The 20,988-nt window shown below is 36.2% G+C and overlaps 1 protein-coding gene across 2 annotated transcripts in view; it reads right to left on the bottom strand.

Annotated features, from left to right (window-relative positions):
- Positions 1 to 14,472, bottom strand: part of PCMTD1 (protein-L-isoaspartate (D-aspartate) O-methyltransferase domain containing 1) — a 34,679-nt gene extending 20,207 nt beyond the window's left edge. Inside the window, exons 1-2 of one of the 2 annotated variants that reach the window (XM_008575932.1) lie at positions 14,059 to 14,472; positions 3,456 to 3,558 (exon numbers count right to left, since the gene is read on the bottom strand). In XM_008575932.1, the coding sequence (XP_008574154.1) occupies positions 3,456 to 3,558; positions 14,059 to 14,365 (410 nt within the window). In that variant the 5' untranslated portion in view covers positions 14,366 to 14,472. Of the gene's footprint in view, positions 1 to 3,455; positions 3,559 to 14,058 lie in introns of those variants that run through there. The other variant, XM_008575933.1, reaches the window with a different exon arrangement.
- Between the last annotated feature and the right edge of the window lie 6,516 nt (positions 14,473 to 20,988).

The following is a 20,988-nucleotide window of genomic DNA, read 5'->3' as shown; positions in this document are numbered from 1 at the left end:
TCCGTTGCCGGACACGGAAAAAAAAAAAAAAAAAAAAAAAAAAGGTCCTCACATTATATATTCTAATGATGATTAGATTATGGACTCCCCTACCCCCACCCCCTCTACAGTATTTAGGAGTTGACTATGATCTCCAATAAATGTATGTAAGAAAACTTAAAAATGCAGTTCAAATCATAAGTGACATGACAGTACTTTTGAAAAAGAAACTGATAAAGATCCAAACCAACAAGACAAGTAAGATTGGAAAAGTATTAGGCATTTATTCTCTCCATGTTACACACAATCACAAATAATCTGGTACTAAGGAATACATAGATAACTATTTTCCTCAGTTACTTTATATTTTGTTAATTAAAATATATATTTTGATGACCCACACACAGTATAATGAAACCACTTAGAAATAGGATTTTTAAAATCACTTTGCACAGCAAGTTTTAAAATTTTTTTTAAAAATTGAAAATAGAAATATTACCTACAAACATCAAGAAAAATTCCAAAGAAATCATCAAAACACAAGTAAAACAGGAAAAAATAATACTATACCTTTAAAATGTCACCAACCAAATTAATAAAAAGAATAATAGAGCCCAATGAATGATCCATTAACTTTGATTAACTTCCAACCACTCACTGCTTTATGCAAAATTTAACATTTTCCTGGTACCTACTATTCTTTGTATACAGGTACCTTTATAATCTGAAACACATAACAGTCATATTTCAGAACACTGCTTGAAAACTAGAATTTTCAGAAGTGTCTTCTTCAGACTACTTCATTAATATATGAATCTGTTTCAAAAATAAGTTGTAACACTTCAAAAATGAACTGCATCATAAGGTTTATTATAAAATAATAAGACCATTAAAATTATAGAGAAACATTTAGATCTGTCATATCACTGAATTTAATGATTCATCATTTTATGAATTACAAACCTGTACAACAGTAACCAAATAAAACTCAAGAAATACAAGCAAAGGACATTTGATCATTTCACAATTACATGAAAACAATTTCAGATAACTTTTAAAAACTGAAATAGAAAGGGGGAGAGGGAGGGGAGAGAGGGAGGAATTGGTAGAGGGCCATGAAAATCAATTACATTGTATAATGACAAATAAAAAAATAAATAAATAAAAATTATTTCAACCATGTCATTACTGGCTACACAATCTTGCGCTGGGGACTGAGTTTAATAAACATTTTTGGACAGTCAAATATTTATATTGTAGCTTTAATTTTATAAACAATTCTATGATGAATACCTCAAACTTTTCCTTATTACTCTAAGACACATTCACGAAATATATTTGAACATTTTTCCTATTTATTTACTTAAATTGACAAAAATTATATATATTGTACACAGTATGTTGTTTTCAAATGTGTATACTCTGTGAAATGGCTAAATTTAGCTAATTAACATATGCATCACTTCATATGTTTTTTTGTATAAGAAAACTTAAAACTTACTCTTACCAGTTTTCAAGAATACAATACATTGTTATTAACTATAAAAAAATTGATAGCCTTCAAATGTATCTGTTATAGAGTAATATTTAAATAATATCAACACAGAAATGCTTTACTGTTTCCAAGGACTATACCCATTTATCAGCAATAAACTTGAGCTCCACATATACTTGTAGAGTTGTGTTAGTGACTTAAAGTCCTTCTTTGAGTCTGTACTGCACAATGAATGACCCAAAACTGACTTATCTGTGTCTTCATTTATTAACAGATGAAATATATTAATAACTAACATATAACAGACCATACAAAAGATCTTATAAACATTTGCTTTTATTAATATTACTTTTGTATTTTATAAGTTCAAATGCATTCAAAAGGACACTTATAGGCACATGAAGTTTTAAGAAAATAATTAATAGGAATTCAATAAATTCAAAATTCAACAGTCTAGTAATCATATAAAAAAGATTCATTTCCACATCTTAAGCATTTATCACTACTAATCTTAAGACAGAGATAAACGATAAAGACACAAAAGGATGCTAAAATTGAATCCCAATTTCTTACCAAATAACTTGGGCTAAAATCTTTTATTTCTGTCAAACATGTTTTCTTGGAAATAGAATATGAACCAACACAGTAAGCAGTTGAAAAATGATTCAAAATATGAAGTAAATGTTAATTATTTATAAAGACAATCACAAATAAGATAAAGATGGTGTTCAGCAAATTGATCCAGAAGATTTGCACAAACCCAGTGAGTTAATTATCAAAAAAATAAAACCTGAGTATTTCCCAACTCTCCCAAACCTGCTCGCCTGAGGTCTTTAATAAGCCAATTATAATCACACCTAGGTAGACAAGGGACTTCGTCACCCCTCTAAGCACTGAGGATTTTGCTGCAGCACAAGTTTTCTGTTCTTCAACCAATCAAGTGCCACTTGCCAAAGGATAGATACAAACTGGCAATGGCAAAGGAGAATGAAATAAAAGTGCAAGGAAAAAGGGAAGGGGAGGCTGAGAAAGAAAGGAAGAAGGAAAATACACTCCCCTGAAGATGTTCACAGGCTCTTCTTGGCACTGTCTCCCAAGCCAGTTCTCTCTAGAGGAAAGCCCTCCATGTTTCTCACCTGGACAGTCACAGCCAGGGGTTGAAGATGAGTGGGGGCCCACTCCCAGAAAGCCAAGTTGCAATTTGGAATACTTTTTGCACTAAAACTTTGTTATACAAAGTGACTATGTTCCAAGCTTGTGTTTCCTCTTTGAAAATATGACAAGTTATACAGAAAAATGAGAGATATGAAAGCTCTCCAAATTTTATATAATTTCAGAGTTCATGGACTTCAGCATAAGAGTCCTTGCTTCACAGCATTATCAATGACGAATTTCAGTAAGATTACACACCAAACAGACGTCCCCTGCCAACCCTTAGTATGTGCAATATTTCTTCTAAAGGGAAATACATTGAGTTCAAAAACATGGTTTTATAAGCATATTTATCAAATACAATCTTTTCACAAGATTATATCATTGTATTTCTATGATAATTTCTTCTGGATATATTACAAAGTAACTGAATATTTTGAAGAAAGTCCTTTCTATGTTGACAGGTACCACCCTTATGTTACAAATCCAAAAGGTATAAAACCAGTTCTAGAAAAGTTCTGGAATCATAAGCATCTTTACATTTTATCCCCAGAAAAGATACTTGTATGTTTAATAAATGGAATATTACTAATGAAGTGACAGTAACATAAAATTACTAAAGTTTATTTATAATTTACTATAGAATTACGTGGAATAAAAATTATAGCATAGGATAATTTTCCTAATTTCTCTCATTTTATAATGAACTGATTTTTGCTGCATTTAATTGAGCAATTTAAGATCAATAATAAACTGAGTGTTCAAGAAGACATGTTACACATAATTTACTAAGTGATTTCAAACCAAAACTACTGATATTAATACTTACTTATCAAAGCTATCACTATTTTTGATGAAGCTCTCCAGTTTTTCCTTGGCATATTCCACCACATCTGAATGAAGCTCAATCCCATGATTTATTCCAAAAGGACCTGCAATTGTATCAGCATTTTTATAAAAATATTAATAATATGCTCTTACAGAGCTATTTTAATTTCTGCTCATTTATCTATCACAGGGGCACTTAAAAGAGCTTGAAATATGCGAATACCTGCTAGCCACCAATTTAAAAGTTGAATGAAAATCTATTTACATTGCTTTGATGTAAGAAAAGAAAAAAAAGCTCACCTGAGTTTTCTATCAAAATATCCTATTGTGCATAAGGTTGAAACCTACATAGTTCTCCCAAGGGAGTAGCTTATCTGGCAGGACATTACTGCCAAGAGAATAATTCCTATGAAGTTTAAGTTCTTTACCATTATTTTCACTTATCATGTGCGAAAAATTTGGTAATTCTAAAATTCCTGAAGCCATACGCTGACATAGGTAATATTATATAAATGTCTCAGACCATCCCCTCTCCGAGCCCTGAGGGCCAAGACCACATTCTGTGCATTTTGAAGATCCCAGTGTCTAGCAGAATGTGGCCAACAGGCACTTGCGGCAGAGCTGATTTGACTCGTGTTCCAGCATACTTCACTTTTCACTTGGTATTTCTTTTTACACATGACCATGGATGGAGTAACCTCCCAGGAAAAGGAATAGGGAAGAGCTTTGTAGGTCCCAGAGATGGTCTTGGGATGGAACTTTTCCCCAAGCTGTTACGTAGGCTCACTGAGAATATGAGGACTTACTGTTTCCTGAAGCTACTGTACAGACCACCCACCCCAGTGACACACATGAAAATAACACTTAATCACATCTAGTTATGCTAGTTCCTTTCCAACTTCTGAAATTGAGCCAATCAGGTTTTCCATCTGACATTTTTGAGATTGGTCTCATAGAAAAAAGGGTGTATGTGTGTTATTTCTTTTCTGTACCTTTAGGAAATACTTAACTGGACGTGCCTCCTGCCCACCCCCCCTCATTAAAGTACAAGCGTACTTCAAAAAGTTCATGAAAGTACCCTCATACAGTGCATACTGGAGTTGTTTCTAAAGTCTAAGTACTTTAAAACAACAACAAAAAAAATCAGTTATGTATTATGTTTGAATGTTCAAAAGATAGAAGGAAAAAATGATTAATGATCTAGGAAATACTCAAACTATAAAAATTTAACCAAAATATTCAGATATAATCTTCAAGCCAAAATCGGGTAAGGATAATGCTTTAACCTGTATATTACTGTCATATTGTATTTGGTTAGTATTTTTCAAAAAAACAAAACTGATTTTGCTTGAAAAATGTATTCAGCTAGATAAAGAGTAAATAAAAAGGTATTTGATTCATCAAACCACAACAAATAGAATTAACTTCCTTTGCAATATTTTCATACTTTTTAAAATAAATTGTTCTGATTGATGCAATCTTAAGCACTTTGCTTCTTGTTTTTTGTTTCCTCACTACGAACTGTTAACCTTCATTTGAAAACTGGAACTTCTGTCCAAAATCATTTAAGACCGCTTGTAATTCCTTATTATTACCACCAATAACTGAGTAAAAAGGAATTTTTTTTTCAAAAAAAATAGTGATGTCACTTTTTAACAGTCAACACAAAGAACGTTAAGAAAAACTAAAGTTTTTCCTTACTTAAAAATATTTAAGTTAAGCTACAATTACTTAACATTATGTACACAGTAAGAAAATATTGTTCTATTCATCTAATTTCTCTTTTACTCCATAAGGTGACCCACTGAATGTAAAACATAAGAGACTTTTATATTTTATAGATAAGAGGTTAACTTTTTTTAAAAAGGTCAATATTGATAGTATTCTGTGTTTCCTATAAGACTGAATGCATAAGCACAATAAAGGTGCTATGAATCTGGAAATCAAGGCTTCTATTCCTTATTTCAAACTGCCTTATTAACAGAGAGAGTCTAGATTTCAAAGTTCTAGGTCAAAAGGGACTAGATAGGCTGCTCCTCACCTAAGGATGCCACTGGTCTCTTCCTTTTTCTTGCTTTCTGCTTATTGTCTAAAAGCGAAGTGGCAACTTTTGGAAATAAGGTTTAAAGTTTAAGAAAATTTCTTAATGTTTTTTTCATATAACTTGTTTTTCAAATCACCTCAAGACAAGATGGTTAATAATAAAAGACAAAAACAATTTCATTAACATACAAAGAATTTGTTTCACAAACAATATAAATACACATGTAATAAACAGTAGGCCTTAATATCTAGTGCAAACACTGTTTGATTTTTTTTAAAGTGGATGGAATTAATTTTAAAGCAACATGGACGCATACCTTTAGTTATCAATATTTAATAATCTGAACAGCAATTAACATATTGAAAATAAATTTTTTTAAAAAAATGCATTAATAAAAGGCAGAATTTAAATAGCCATGTCACCAATATCTCATTTATTTAGAATGTGATACACAACTAGAACACATCAAGTGTACGACAAAAATTGTAGTGCAATGCTGATTATTACAACTCATATCTGACATCTGTATTAAGTAAACAACAGGAAAATAAGACACAGAAAACTGGAAAAGCATACATAGCTGCTTCTGAGGAAGGAAACTGAAAGGTCTAAGGTGAAAAGGAAACATTTTCATCATTATATGCTTTTGTCTAAAGTGTGTTTTAACCATACGCATGTGCAACTTCTTCGATCAAAAAACAATGGGCTAGTGAAAGAGATGAAAAAAGAGCATAAATATTCAAATAAACATAAAAGTAATATATATTTGATAGAAAGGTACAAGTTGTCAATGGAAAAAATGAAACAGTATCCAAAAGAAGATGATGTTAACAGGCCAGATAAAGCATAAATTTGACTTCGTATTCAACAGATTCCAAAGTTTTTTATTCACCAATGTGAAGAAAGATTTTTCTATGAAATAAAGACTTAGTTTTTGTAACATATTTTTAAAAAAGAAAAGAAAATGTTAACATTTGACTATGACTTTTAATAGCTAAATATTAAAGAGAAAATAGAAACATACACAGAAGTCAAAGTTTATTAAAACAAATACAGTTATTAGAAATACCTAGGTATCCTATATAACATTAAAAATAATCTTTAAGGCTAGCAAAAGCCCATTTATTGAGAGCAATAACAAATATAATAAAATTCCAATATATTAAAATCTAGAGACTTGTTTTCTCTTGTAGTAATTGGATCTAATCTGGCTCATTTATCATCTACCAGTTAGTCGGTAACCAAAGCTTATACATAAAGGCCAATAATTAAGTTAGGTATCAAGTGTCTATGCAATACCTGTATTTCTTATTTACATCTATGTGGACCTCATATGACATCCAACAGTTTGATAGCATGGTGCTGACAAGTACAGAAACCTGCGAGCTTCACACTACGTTGGAATGAAGTTCACTGTACCTTGAGTATTTTGTGTAAGATGAATTTATAGAACCCAGCCACAGGCAAAAAGTACTTCATAATATGTAACTAGAAGAGCTCTAAAGATGAAATAAATTCAAGATCCCTCCCATCATTTGAGAACTCTGAGGATGAAACACTGGTGTGGTGAGAAAGATGGTAGATTTAAGGTCAGATATCTTGGTTTCCAATTCTGGTTCCAATCTGAAATCAGTTAGTTACTGTCTAAAGACCATTGCCTACTATACAAAAGTGGTCCTTGGAAAAAATCACATAAAATATGTAAAAGTGCTTTGCACACTATATGAGACAGGTAACAGACTGCCATTAGAAATTATGATATGCTCTCTCCCTGTATACTGATTTGTTTAGTTGTAGAAGCTCATAATCTACATAAGTGGTTTGCAACCCTGACTACATATCAGAATAACCTAAGTATTTTTAAATTAAATTTTAAAGGTAAAGTAATTTAATTTTATTCAAAATGTAAATGCCTGGCCCAGACAGGTGAGAGGGACTCTTGGGGAGTGGTCCAGGCTCTGCAGCAATCCTAACATGCAACTGGGGTTAAGCAGCACTAGCCACACCCTCCTAATTATTACAAAGCTCAATCCAAATGCTTTTTAAAATCTGTTTTGTACTATCCAAATATCTGTTCTCACTGGTAAAGTAATAGCAAGGGTCAATTACTAAAAGTAAAATCATTTTGGCTAAAACTAAATATCTACCACAAGGGGGAGTAGGTGAACCAGTTATTTGGTTTCTATGAAAATAGTATAAAATCAATGAGAAAAAAACTAAAATATATACATAAAAACATCTTTCAATAAGTTACAATGATATTTTATTATTAATTTTAGTTACATAAAACAAGGTATCTTTGGGAAGATTTACAAGTAACTTTAGAAGTATCCAGGGACAGTAACAGGTAAAAAGTAGAGAGGAATAGGTTTTACTCTCTTTTTTTTCCATGAATATCCTGCGGTATAATGTAGAGACATAAAATAGTCCAAAGGTAGATAAAGAAAATGGGAGAAAAAAGAATGAGCAAAAGCTAAGTAATCATTAACTGGATAATTAAGAGAAATTGCTCTAATGTATTTATTGTTACTTATTAAAATGTATTTAACTTCTTATGGTTTCTCCCATCCATTATAACCACAGAAAAAAACGTATTAAAGACAAACACAAACTTTTCCGAGTCTTGCCACGTTAACTAACCATTCTGAAGCTAGCAAGATTAGAGACTCTTTTCCGATCTCTAGGTTTGGGAAAGGCTTCATGAAACAAATCCTGGAATTTACCAGAAACAAGTTCCAGACCTTCGGGCCCCTCATATAAGTGCTACTTTCTCTCATGACACATGAATCTTAGAAATACATTTACACAAGATCTGAAAGTGTTGGTTTAAACAGTTACAGAGAATGGATGCAAGGCCCTAAGTAAACTATATGTCTAAAATGTCAAAGTATCAAGAACAGGTGCCACAATCAGTTCATTTACATACATCCACCCAATGAGGTGATAATATTCAAGTCTCATATGTCCAGAACAATTTATGACCATACCTCACATTTGCACTGGAACACTGTAATAGAGATTAAATTTCTACCAAAGCAAATTCAATAAGCCAAAAAAAAAAATGTGTTGGACTATAACAGAAAATAGTTTTAAAAGCTAATTTAAACAGCTTCAAATCTTCACCCAAATTCTTTCTAATGCCATCGTTTTCCCTGGAAGCCATTTCCATTGGCTTCTTCATTCCACTGCATCTTTATTTGTAAAGTACCTCAAGATACCTGGGGTCAGCATAGTGATCAATTCACATAAACACTCAATAAATATTTGTTGAACTAAATGAAGAACAGGCAGTAAGACCGACACCATGCTTCCATTGCTAGTCCAGAAATATCACACACAATTTCAAGGGTAGGAGATGTGTCTTGTGCCCTGCTGTATTCTTGGCAGCTGGCATTGGGCGTAATATAAATAAATACTTCTTTAAACAAGGATAAAGTTCATAACTGTAGCTATAGTCTCAAATTTAAAAGGTGCACAACTAAGACTGAGGCAAATGATGCACGAAGCATATCACACACCAAGAACAGACTTTGTAATTCCTAAAAAGAACAGACCAAAATCTTCTTTAAAAAAGTGAAACAGAGGCTAGAGGAAAAACTGAGGTGTGGTTTAATGCAGAATATAGTATCTACCTTAGAGAGAAACCTACAAAATGTGTTTTATTTCATCCAGAAGAAAGTGGGGGAGGGCACCTGAGCAGTCTGAATTTTCCTAATCCTTTGGACTGAAGTAAGGCAATACAGAGCCTTCTAAAAGAGGTGCTAAAAAGACCACTGAAAAACATCTAAAAATCATGTTTCTGATAAAAGCTTACAACCAAAATATATAAAGAAAACTTACAACTCAGAACACCAACCCAATTAAAAAAATGGGGAAAAGATGTGAACAAACATTTCACTAAAGATACACAAATGGCCAACAAGCACATGCACAGATGTTCCACATCACTAGTCATTAGGGAAGTGCAAATTAAAACCACAATGAGATATCACTTCACATCTACTAGATGGCTATTAAAAAACAAGTCTCAGTGAGGATATGGAGAAATCGGAACCTCATACCAATGTTAGTGAAAATGTAAAACGGTGTAGTCACTTTGGAAAAGTTTGTCAATTTCTTAAAAAGTTAAGCATAAATTTACCATACAGCTCAGTAATTCCACTCAAGAGAAATAACAACATATGTCCACACAAAGATTTGTATGTGAATGCTCATGGAAGCATCATTCATAATAGCCAAAAATTAATAACTCAAATGTCCATTAGCTTCTGAACAGATAAACAAAATGTGAAATATACAATGGAATATTATTCAGCCATTAAAAAAAAAAGTACTCATACATGCTATAGCATGGATGAAACTTGAAAACAATGCTTAGTCAGAAGCCAGATGCAAAAGACCACATATTGTATGATAGCATTTAAATGAAATGTCCAGAGAAAGGCAAATCTATAGAGACAGAAAGCAGGCAACTGGTTTCCAGGGGCTCTGTGGGGATCAGGAGTGTACACAATTGGGCATGAGAGACCTTTTTGGCATAACAGAAGTGTTTTCAAATTGGATTGTAGTAATGTTTGCATAAGTCTGTAAATTTACTAAAAATCACTGAACTATACACTTAAAATGGGTAACCTTTATGGTATGTAAATCATGCCTCATTAAAGGGAGAGAGAGAAAGAGAGCACAGGCAAAACAGAGAAAAGCAGGAGTACCTAAGGTCAAAGACAATATAGCTGAATAAAAACCATTTAATGTCCTGTGGTAAAGAGACAAAGGGTGTGGAGGCCACCCACAATGGCAGCATAGAGCTTATCTAATCAGCCCTCTTGGACAATACAGCAGGTATAGGTACTTATATATATTGGCAATAAGTTTCCTGCTTGTCAATCGTTTCCACTTTAGAAACATTATGTTGTAGCACCAAGGTAGTGGCATCCACAGTGCTGGAATGATTGGCAGTCTTTCCACATCACTCTTATTAACTACGGAACTATGTAAGAGACTAAGAAAGCCATTCAGTTGGGTGAATCTATATGGGTTTTATAAAAACAAAAACAAAAACACCTCCAATTTTTATATTATGGGTTATATTTAAAAAATGGGAACGAGAACTGGCTGGTTAGCTCAACTGGTTAGAGCACTGCCCTGTAACACCAAGGTCAAAGATTCAGTTTCCCCATGTTGGCCAGCTGCCACCAAAAAAAAAAAAAAAAATAGGTTAGATAGATTAGATTAGATAGATAGATAGATAGATAGATAGATAGATAGATAGATAGATAGATAAATGGAATGAATCCCTAAACAGAAAGCATCAGGATTCAGAATCCTTACCTAAATCAGAAACAGTTTGTCACAATAACTTACTTTCATGGTTCTGACATGTAATTTAATTCTGGTAAGTAGAGATCAAGTACAAGACTAGGGAGGCCTCTTTTCTTGCATATTTTTTTTTTTGAGACCGGCCGCACCCCGCTCAGCCAGTGAGCGCACTGACCATCCCCATACAGGATCCGAACCCGTGGCGGGAGCGCCGCTGCACTCCCAGCGCCGCACTCTCCCGAGTGCGCCACGGGCTCGGCCCTTCTTGCATATTTTTTTTTTTGAGACCGGCCGCACCCCGCTCAGCCAGTGAGCGCACTGACCATCCCCATACAGGATCCGAACCCGTGGCGGGAGCGCCGCTGCACTCCCAGCGCCGCACTCTCCCGAGTGCGCCACGGGCTCGGCCCTTCTTGCATATTTTTTAATGGAATTCCCTAAAAATGAGAAGACAATACTAACTACGAGGAAAATCAATTAAATAGTAAATTCTTTGGGAAAACCCTGTTCTGAGAAGACACTTAAGAAGTGAGGGGAACACGAAAAATTATCTTCAATTTGAAATTCAAGATGTCTCAGAGACATCTTAAGGAGTTGGAGTGATCCATTCTCTATGTCTGGGGTCGAACTAAATTTATGAATAACTGCTTCAAGTGTACTTTAATCCTAGCAAATTTCCTGAAAAAAACCTAACTTCCCCACACTGAACAGCAAAAGCTCCCTAATAATAGCCAATCCTCTACATTTGTATTTCTAGGGTGAAGTAAGAATTCTCCAAGGGGCATCTTCCTTAACTGTGTTAACAAACCACAGATGCCCTGCTCTCCCTGCCTCAGCCCAGATTCCTCCAGGTTATTCAGGACTACTGAATACCTCCTCACATAGAACCCACTGCCTGTGGTGAGCACCTGCCATCCCCCATCTTGTGACTGGGAGAGAAAAATGGCTAAGAACCATGGCGTTAAAGTTTTTTTAAAAGGAAAGAACTTCTGTTAATAAGGTCACTGTGAAGCAGTGGAGCCAAATCTGATTCATTATACTCAGATAATTATAGAGAGCATGTAAGCATCACTCTTTGCAGCTAGTTCTAAGTGATTTTTATGGACCTATTCCCTCCCCTCCTTGACTTAAAACACACATGAAACACAAAACAAAAACCAAAAAAAAGGAAAAAAGATTAAGCTTCCTTAGAAATTTGGTGGATTCAAGATTATGTAATCATAGTTTTACAGACTGTTCTTTCTTCCTTAAAATGTTTTTATCTTTATCACCAAATAAATATTCCTAATCAAAAGGTCTTAACTGTGCAGGATCACATATAGGTAAATCCTGAAATAGGATCCAGAAGCTGTGGTCAAATACATGACGAAAGATATGTGACTCCCCAGAGCCTTATAACAGGAGGAAAATACCTAGTACATTGTGAATCATTAACAAAAGGGTCTGTTTCCCCACACTGCCCTCTGGGAAGGAATAAAAGACATTCAAGACACAATAAAGTTTGAGGTTTGCCTACAAGTGCATCTGGCCACAGGAATCTAATCTCTTGGAGACTGGCACTAGGCAATGAGTCTAAGGAAGGCGACCTCATGGCTAGCAAGGTTGCTAATTATGACACACAAATCCCCCACCCCGCCTTTGGCTAGATTGACCTTCCTCAGCAGAAGCTACATAGTGGAAGATAGAATAAACAGAGGCTCTGAAGCTGGCCAGACATGGTATGAGGCCTGGACTCCAGCCTAAAAGTGCCAGAGCTGGTCAAGAAATGAACTGGTTCAAGGACAACTCCCACTTTTTAAAAGAAGCAGCTCTCCCTACTCCCCTCAGTAGGTTCCTTTGATTTGGAAATTGTCTCAAACTCTAGAGATTCCTTTTTCAAAGAGACTCTGGGGATAGAAGTAATAGATGTCCAGAAATTCCAACCTACTAAGAAATTCTTCTCAGGATGGGGAGGAGCACCAAATTTAAACATAGGCTTCTAAATTTCTCTTTACTGAGGGAATTTCAGACCTGAAAATGCCTTTAAAGTGACGTAATGTGACCATATAATTTATTGTCCAAGCTGGGACATTATTAGGAATAAAAAGGACATTAGTAATACTGATGCTAGGACAAGAGGGATAAACTAAGACTGTCCCATCACACTGGAAAAAAAGAGTACCCTCCTAGAGGATATGTTATTCTTTACATTCAATGAGTCCCCATCACTTTAGAAAGAATTTTACACCACATTCTCATCCCTTTAACTTGAGCACATACCTCAACTATAGCACCTATCACACTGGATGAGGGTGATTTTCTTATGCCGTGAATCCAAAAGCGTTTACATCACGGTCCTTAATGCTCTAACTTAATGTTTGTCACAGAATAACACTCAGTAAATATGGCAGCTAAACTAAATGGCTTAGCAATTTCATGGTTGTTCATCCACCATCGAATAATGGCTTATAGCAGATTTTCCTCCATCCATGCTTTTCCACCCATATTCCATGTTTCCTACCTATCACTTCCTAGTTATGTAACTTTAGGAAAGTTATTTAACCTTTCTGTGCCTCAGTTTACTCACCTATATAACGGCATTAAAAAAAAAAGTATATACTTCAAAGGATTATTAGAAACATTAAATGCATTATTACATATATAGTGCTTTAAACAATGCCTAGCCCTCACAGTAAACACCCAGAAAGCTCCTCAAGAGCTTTGTCCCTTTTGATCACTGCTGTATGCTCACACCAGGAAACATGCCTGACAGAGCAGACACTCAGTAAGTATCCTGAAAGCTCAGTGAATATATACTTCTTTCTTCTGTGTTTTTCTCCAATCCCTCGCTTTGCCCCACCAGTGCCACACCCTCTATATCAGCAATTCCTGGCTCTCCAACAAAAACTGACACAATTATCCTACCATTTAAAATGGGACACAGATACCCATCAAACTTTATATGAAAGCAAACAGAACAGCTTACCTAAAATAGATTAAATAATATTCCTGAGATTCCTGCCTATCAGTTACTCAATTTCAAATACAATTACTGAGAGTTGGAGAACAGATCCAAGAGCTACTACTGTAAGTCTAGGTGTGCATGCCGAGATTGAGAAAAGATTACTACTTTGTGTTTCCACATTTAAGTGATGTAACTACTTTGAGTATACACACACAAAGTTACAAACCCTGTAAATCATAAACAGTAATACAAACTCAGCTTACTTTTTAAAATAAAATTTTACAAAAATAAAATTACCTAAAATTAAGCCCACCATTGTACTTAAATATCCGGTTCCACTTCCCAGGTTAAGAAAAGACAATCCTGGTTGAAGTTTCAGTGCTTCCATAACTTCAGAATAAATGCAAGGTGCTGACAAGTGGATGTTTCCATGCTTCCAGGCTAAGTCTTTGTAAGCATTGTCTCTGTAGCCTTCCAAATAGTAATCTCCGCGATCAATCGCTCTGAAGGCTTGCTCCACTCTCTCAGTGCGGATATACTGAGCTTCTTTTAAGTTATCAATTAAGTCATCATTATCTTCCCCAGCACTCACAGCTCCGCCCATGATAGTATTCAAATCAAATCATAAATTTTAAAATGTAATAAAATTAGCAAAAATGGCTTCCAATAATGTAGTGTGGTTTGTTTTCCTTTTAATATTGAACTTGATTTCCAAAATAAATTAATCCTAGAAGGGAAGAATAAAAACAGGTTTAAATTAATGCTCAAAAGGAAAATAATTCCAGTTTATTAACTACCATTCCTTAAGGACATAGTCTGTTCCAGGCATAGTGTAAATTCCTTAAGAATATTACTTTACTTAATTCTTATAATAAACATAAAAAGTAGCTTGAAGTATGACCTCATCTGTACAGATATAAAAGCTGGGACATAGAGAAGTTAGTCACTTACTACTGTGAAGCCCATGATGGTGGCCACTAGTCACACATAGCTACCTAGATCTGAATTAGTTAAAATTAAATACAATTTAAAATTCAGTAAGTCAACCAAGCTGCATTTCAAGTGCTTATAGATACATGTGGCTAGTGGTTGCCATACTCGATGGTGCTGCTCTGGAAAGTGTACTGCCAGGACTAAGTCTTAGGTCTTTTGGATTCCGAAACCATGTCTTAATCACTAAGCCACATGGCTTCCTTATAATATAATAATCCTAGTTAAATAAGCAGTTAGTTGATTGATTTAAAATTCTTGGACTTAAAAATCGCTAATGATTCCAAACTGCACTAACTTTAAAACTTTAACACAAAGAATAATATATTCCCAAACACTGAATATAAAATTCAAAAAACCCAGACCCACATGTTTAATACACACATTCACACACAAAAGTTATTTTGTTTGGTATACCTTGTAATAAATAATGAGCCCACAAATTTTATTAACAACTTTTAATGGTATAAGCACTGAAACATGTTATATATAAACACACACACACATATGATGAATTTCCTTAACAGATCCAACTCAGCATCTTTGAATAGGAACATAAGAGCAACTTGAAAAACTAAAGAATTTCAATACATAATACTGAATATACAATTTAAGCTTTATTCAACTACAGTTGATAAGTAAATTCATATATCAGTTTCTGAATTAACAAATCAGGCGAAGAGGAAAGTTCGAAATGAAATACACATGCCTAAAAACAAGAGTCTGACAGCCAACTCTAGGAAGGCCATACCCTACTCTTGCCTTTAGAGATGAAAAGCATCAGGGCCTCCGGCATCCTCAGGGTCTTCAGACCCCTGGCCCCCAGCTTCTCCAGTACTGTCACATTGTCTTTTCTGTGTCCCCTTTGTCCTTTCCTATGATCTCCTTAAGAACTTTGAGTAGAGGAAATACTGTGAACTCAAATTACACTCATTTAATTTATTCAAACTCACTTATACAAAATTGGCTGGCTCCACTCTCCTCAATCCCCAAAAATAAATAATTTAAAACATATAAAAGTTTACAACATACTTCTCAATAAGTATACTGTGTAGTGCAATTGTAGATGTCAATTCACTATTCTTTTGACAGCTTTTAGTTCTGGCATCCTTTTATAGCTCAAGCATCTCGACTTGCTCAGTGTAATTTTAGCATTTCAAGATTTTTTACATGACATGGCCCCTAAGCATAAGTCAACTTTTTCATCTGGTATTCAGAGAGTACCCAACATGAAAGAAAAAATGGCTACACCAGATTGGGAGACAGCCTCCATCAGTATCCAGTGTGGCACTTGCCTAAGGATTTTATAAAAGTAATTAACTATGCACAGACATTTAACAAATGACTCTACTATAAATGCCACAATTTACTGGTTTGAAAAATTATTCCCTTTGTGTTGGTTCTAGGGCTTAGGAAGGACCTGACCCTTCTTAGGTGCTTCTGAACTCTATCCTAATCAAAATTATCACAGTAAAACAAACAAATGTTGTCTTTACCACACAGCTCACAATCTTGGTGAGAAAGAGGCAAGATGATGAATCAAATAAGAAATACTACCATTTACTGACAGACACCATACTAAGTGTGTTATCCGTATGTTATCATATTAAACATTGCAATAAGGCTATGAAGAAGGCACGAGCATGCCCACTTTCAAGTGAGAAACCACCTGTAAAGGGATGGAGGGTTGCAATGAACAGAAGCCCAGAGGAACCCAAAGACCTGGATGCCGGAATCAAGGAAAGCTTTCCTAAAGGCATGCACTGTGTAAAAGGGTTAAAGGAGGGAATCGTAGGCTGAGGAAACAGCTGGTACTAAACCAAGAGAGCAGATGCTGCTTTTGAGAAATTATGTGCAGATGGGCACTTCTCAGCACCATAACAGCCTTAATCCTATAGGCCAATGACAAGGATATACACACACACACACACAAAATATATATATATACACACACACATATATATGTTTATATACATATATATATTTAGCCTAGATCCCTTTGAAAATCTCACCAAACTTATAGACCCCCCCTATAAAAAACTGAACAGTTTTGCATAGAATTTCAGAAGGCTTTTGAGCTCCTAGATACCCAGAAGTCCACTCTAATTTAAGAATGTCTACTGTAAGCAACTGAGAGCCAGTCAGAAAATTTAACACAAGAGAATTCCACTTCCATTGTAGAAGATGCATCCTGTGTGGTGTAATATATATACAGAAAAACCTGTTTCAGATCTATAGCAATAGACCTGAGACGAGGTACTTAAAAAGCGAAAAAAACATCACCCCGTCAACAAGAATCAGCGCAAGAATGTGAAACCTGGTATCTTAGACTCCTTTGTCAAAGTTCTAGTAGGAGAGGCAGAGAAGCAGATCTGAATGCAGGAAAGTGGTCAGGAAAGGTTTCCTGGAACAGCAGGTACAATCTACTACGATGCATGTTTCATTGCCACAAACTAATTGATGCACTTAGCATACAGAGTAACAACGTGAATACAGTGAGGAAGTTGTGGTGGTTCATTCATGTTCACGTTTTAAAATGACTGGAAAGAAGCAAGCTTCCTCATAATTAAAGGGTTACCCTTAGGAACTTAATGAAGACTTTAAGCAAAAGAGCTGAAATATACATAGTACCTTCCTATAAAGCAAATGAGATGTGAGTTTAGTGGCTTCAAGTGATCTCAGGAAGCTATGAATATAAATGAAAAAGTTCTAAAACAATTATCCCTGAATTAAAACAACAGATTAATGAAGATGGCTATATCCAGGTTCAGATTTTCAATTTTTGATAAAAATTATATCCACACACAGCAATTTGTCCTTCAGGACCAATTCCTTGAAGGAAGAAGATGAACCCTAGGGTTTAAGGCTGTGAAGAACTGACTGATTGTGATGTTACATGCATATTCCAGTAGAGATTTATCTCAAAATCAATTTAGGATCGCTATTGTTTTGTGGTACACTGGTTACAAAGCTGTATACGTTTTGAGTAGTACGCCCCAACCCTATTTTTCCCAAAAGCCCTGCTGTTTTGCAAAACATGAGATATTTTTAAATGTTATAAAAAAAACCCAGTACTTAACCTGTCAGAACCTTAAGAGAATCTTGGGGAACCCCAGGGACCCCAGACTGCAATTGGAAAACTGCTGGCATAAACAAACAATTACAAGATCAGACGAGTAGTGCTACGGTAAAGTTATACAAGGGAACCTAATCCAGATATGTTGGGAATGGGGATAGAGAGACTGAAAGATTTTCCTAGAGAAAATAAAGCATTGGTAAGCACAGAAGGCAGAGGATGGAAAGATGTTCAGTTATGTAGAAACAACCTGGCAAAGACAAGGAAGCAAGAGGCAATATGCCCACTCAAGGCACTACCAGTAGTACAGCAGAGCTGAAGCACAAGAATACAAAGTAGTGTGTGGCAAGGCTAGAATAACAGAAAGGAGCTAGGTAGGCTTGCAGGCCATACACGCCGAGTTTGGACTTCCACCTGCAAACAATGGAAGCCAGTGAAGATCTAACTAATTTTAGACCTGCAAATAGCACTCCCCGGTTTAAACCCCAAATAGCCCTGTTCCTTGAAGAGTTCTGCTACAGCCCCACTTGGCCTTGAGCCTGCTACCAGAACATCTGTCAAGGGGACCAGGAGGAATCATGCACACTAGAGCTTCAGCAGACTGCCTGCTGACATCAGTCTTGTCAGTAAACCTAAATTACCCTATATCTCAGCTCCAGGTCCCCTCAACTGTGATCCCAGTTTAGTACTGCTCACACAAGACCCAAAGTGGGACTCGCCCTTCTGAGCCAAATGGACAGACTTGCCAACCTCCATCCTACAGCAGATCCTGGAGAGGCCCTGTTTTGGCTCTAGCCCCTCATTGCTACAGCCCTGGAGTTGCCCTGCCTTTGCAGGTAACTCCTGAGAGAAGCACCCAGACAGGCCTGTCAGCCTCCTCCCACAGCAATTCTAGAAAGGGTCTTGAGTGTCAGTTACATCCTTTCTCAGCTGCAGTCTATGAGCAATCTTATCTGCATAGAGAACTGCTGGGAGTCTTGCCTGCTGGTACAAGCAGGCTGGGCTTGCCAACTCAATTCCACAGCAGCTTCTGAATTAGCCCTGACATGGTTTCAGCCCTTTCCAGCTGTGGTCTGGCACAAGTTCTAACCAGCCAGGGTCGTGCCAGAAGATGTGCCCATCTGAGCCCTTCTGGCAGGTTTGCCAACCTCTGTCTCTCAGCAGGTCCTCAAATGGCTCTGGATCTCAGTCCTGGCCCCTCTCATCTACAGACTAAGGGAAGTTCTGCCCACCTGGGGACCCAGAGGGAGGCACATCCACTGGTGCCCCTGCAGGCTGACATCTTACCTCAGTCCCACTGTGGATCTTCAAACAGCCTTAAAAACTGGCTCCAGCCCTTCTCAACTGCAGTCTGAAAGCAAGCCTGCTCACTCAAGAAACCACTCGGAGACATGATTATCCATGACCACTGAGACAGGCCTGAAGATCTGACTCTCAGCAGTGGACCTCAAACGACCCTGGGTCTCAGTTCCAGCCCATCTCAGCCAAGGACCAGAGTAGTACAGTCAGTCCAAGAACCCATCCAGTGATCCAAAGGTAGCTTTCGGGCCGGCCCCGTGGCTCACTCGGGAGAGTGCGGTGCTGACAACACCAAGGCCACGGGTTCGGATCCTATATAGGGATGGCCGGTTTGCTCACTGGGTGAGCGTGGTGCTGACAAAGGTAGCTTTCCCAGAGACCTGAAGGAAGTCACACCCATCAACGCATCTGGTAAGAGGTCCACCACCTGGGAACCCTAAAGCAGACCTTCATCCTAGCCCTAGATCCAGGAGATAGTTCTATAGCAAATTTGATCAGGCATAAGAAAGAATTGGCCAACTTAAAGAAAGATCACTTGAAATCAACCAATTAGAGGGGAAAAAAAAAAGACTGAAAAAGAATAAAGAAGGCATATGAGATCTATAGGACACAATCAAACATAGAAACACACAAACTATGGGAGTACTCAAAGGAGAAGAGACAAAGGGGCAAAAAGCTTATTTAAAGAAATATTGTCTGAAAACTTCCCAAATCTTGGTAGGGATATGAACATACACATTCAGAAAGTTTAAAGGACTCCAAGAAAGATAATTCAAAAAAAATAAAATGAAATACTCCAAAACACATTATAATCAAGTTGTCAAAAGTTAAAGACAAACAGAATGTTGAAAACAGCAAAAGAGTAGTAACTCATCGTATATTAAGGATCTCCCATAAGGCTATAAACAAACTTCTCAACAGAAACCTTGCAAGGCAGGAGTGAGTGGGATGACACTGTTGTGGTCTGAATGTCCCCCCAACCTCGTGTTGGAACTTAACCCACAGTACAGTAGTGGAAAGTGGAGCTTCTAACAGGTAACTAGATCATGAAGACTGTGCCCCTGTGAGTGGAATGATCCATTTATGGAGTAATGGGTTGACGGTTTAATGGGTTGTCATGGGTGTGGTTCTTTTATTTATTTTTTTTATTGAAACATATTGACTGTACATATTTGTGAGGTACAGTTGTATTTCAATAAATGCATAAAATACATGTTGATCTAAGAGTAATTAGCATACTAGTCATTGTAAAACTTAAATCATTTGTGATGTAAACACCTGATGTCTTCTAGTCCTATAATAACATGCAGTAAATGAATGTTAATTATAGATTCCTGGGTTGACTGTACACCAATAGAACTCATTTTCTTCTACCTAGCTGTAATTTTGTGCCCATTAACCAGCCTCTCACTATGCCCCCCTCACCTTTCTCACCTCTAGTAACCACAGTTCTTCTCTCTCCTTTCAACAGTTCAAATTACTATTCTTTACTAATTTGCTGCTGTTTTCTTAGCTCCCACATATGAGTAAGAACATGGATTACTTCTCATTCTGTCCCTGGCTTATTTGACCTAACATAATTTTCTCCAGGTTCATTCATGCTAATGCAAATAGCAGAATTTTGTTCTTTATTCCAGCTGAGTAGTATTGTGTTGTGTATACATACCACATTATCTTTATCCAGTTACCCATCAATGGATGTTTAGGTTGGTTCCATATATTGACTATTGTGAATAGAGTTGCAATAAAGATGGGAGTGCAGGTATCCCTTCAACATGATGATTTCCATTCTTTGGGTATAAACTCAGTAGTGGGATTGCTGTACTCTATGGTAGCACTATCTGTAATTGTTTCAGAAACTT

The sequence above is a fragment of the Galeopterus variegatus genome, unplaced genomic scaffold (genome assembly GCF_000696425.1).
Source record: "Galeopterus variegatus unplaced genomic scaffold, G_variegatus-3.0.2 Scaffold1259, whole genome shotgun sequence".
Taxonomy (NCBI): Eukaryota; Metazoa; Chordata; class Mammalia; order Dermoptera; family Cynocephalidae; genus Galeopterus; species Galeopterus variegatus.
The sequence above is the reverse complement of the archived record's forward strand: the minus strand, read 5'-3'. Positions and strand labels throughout refer to the sequence as shown.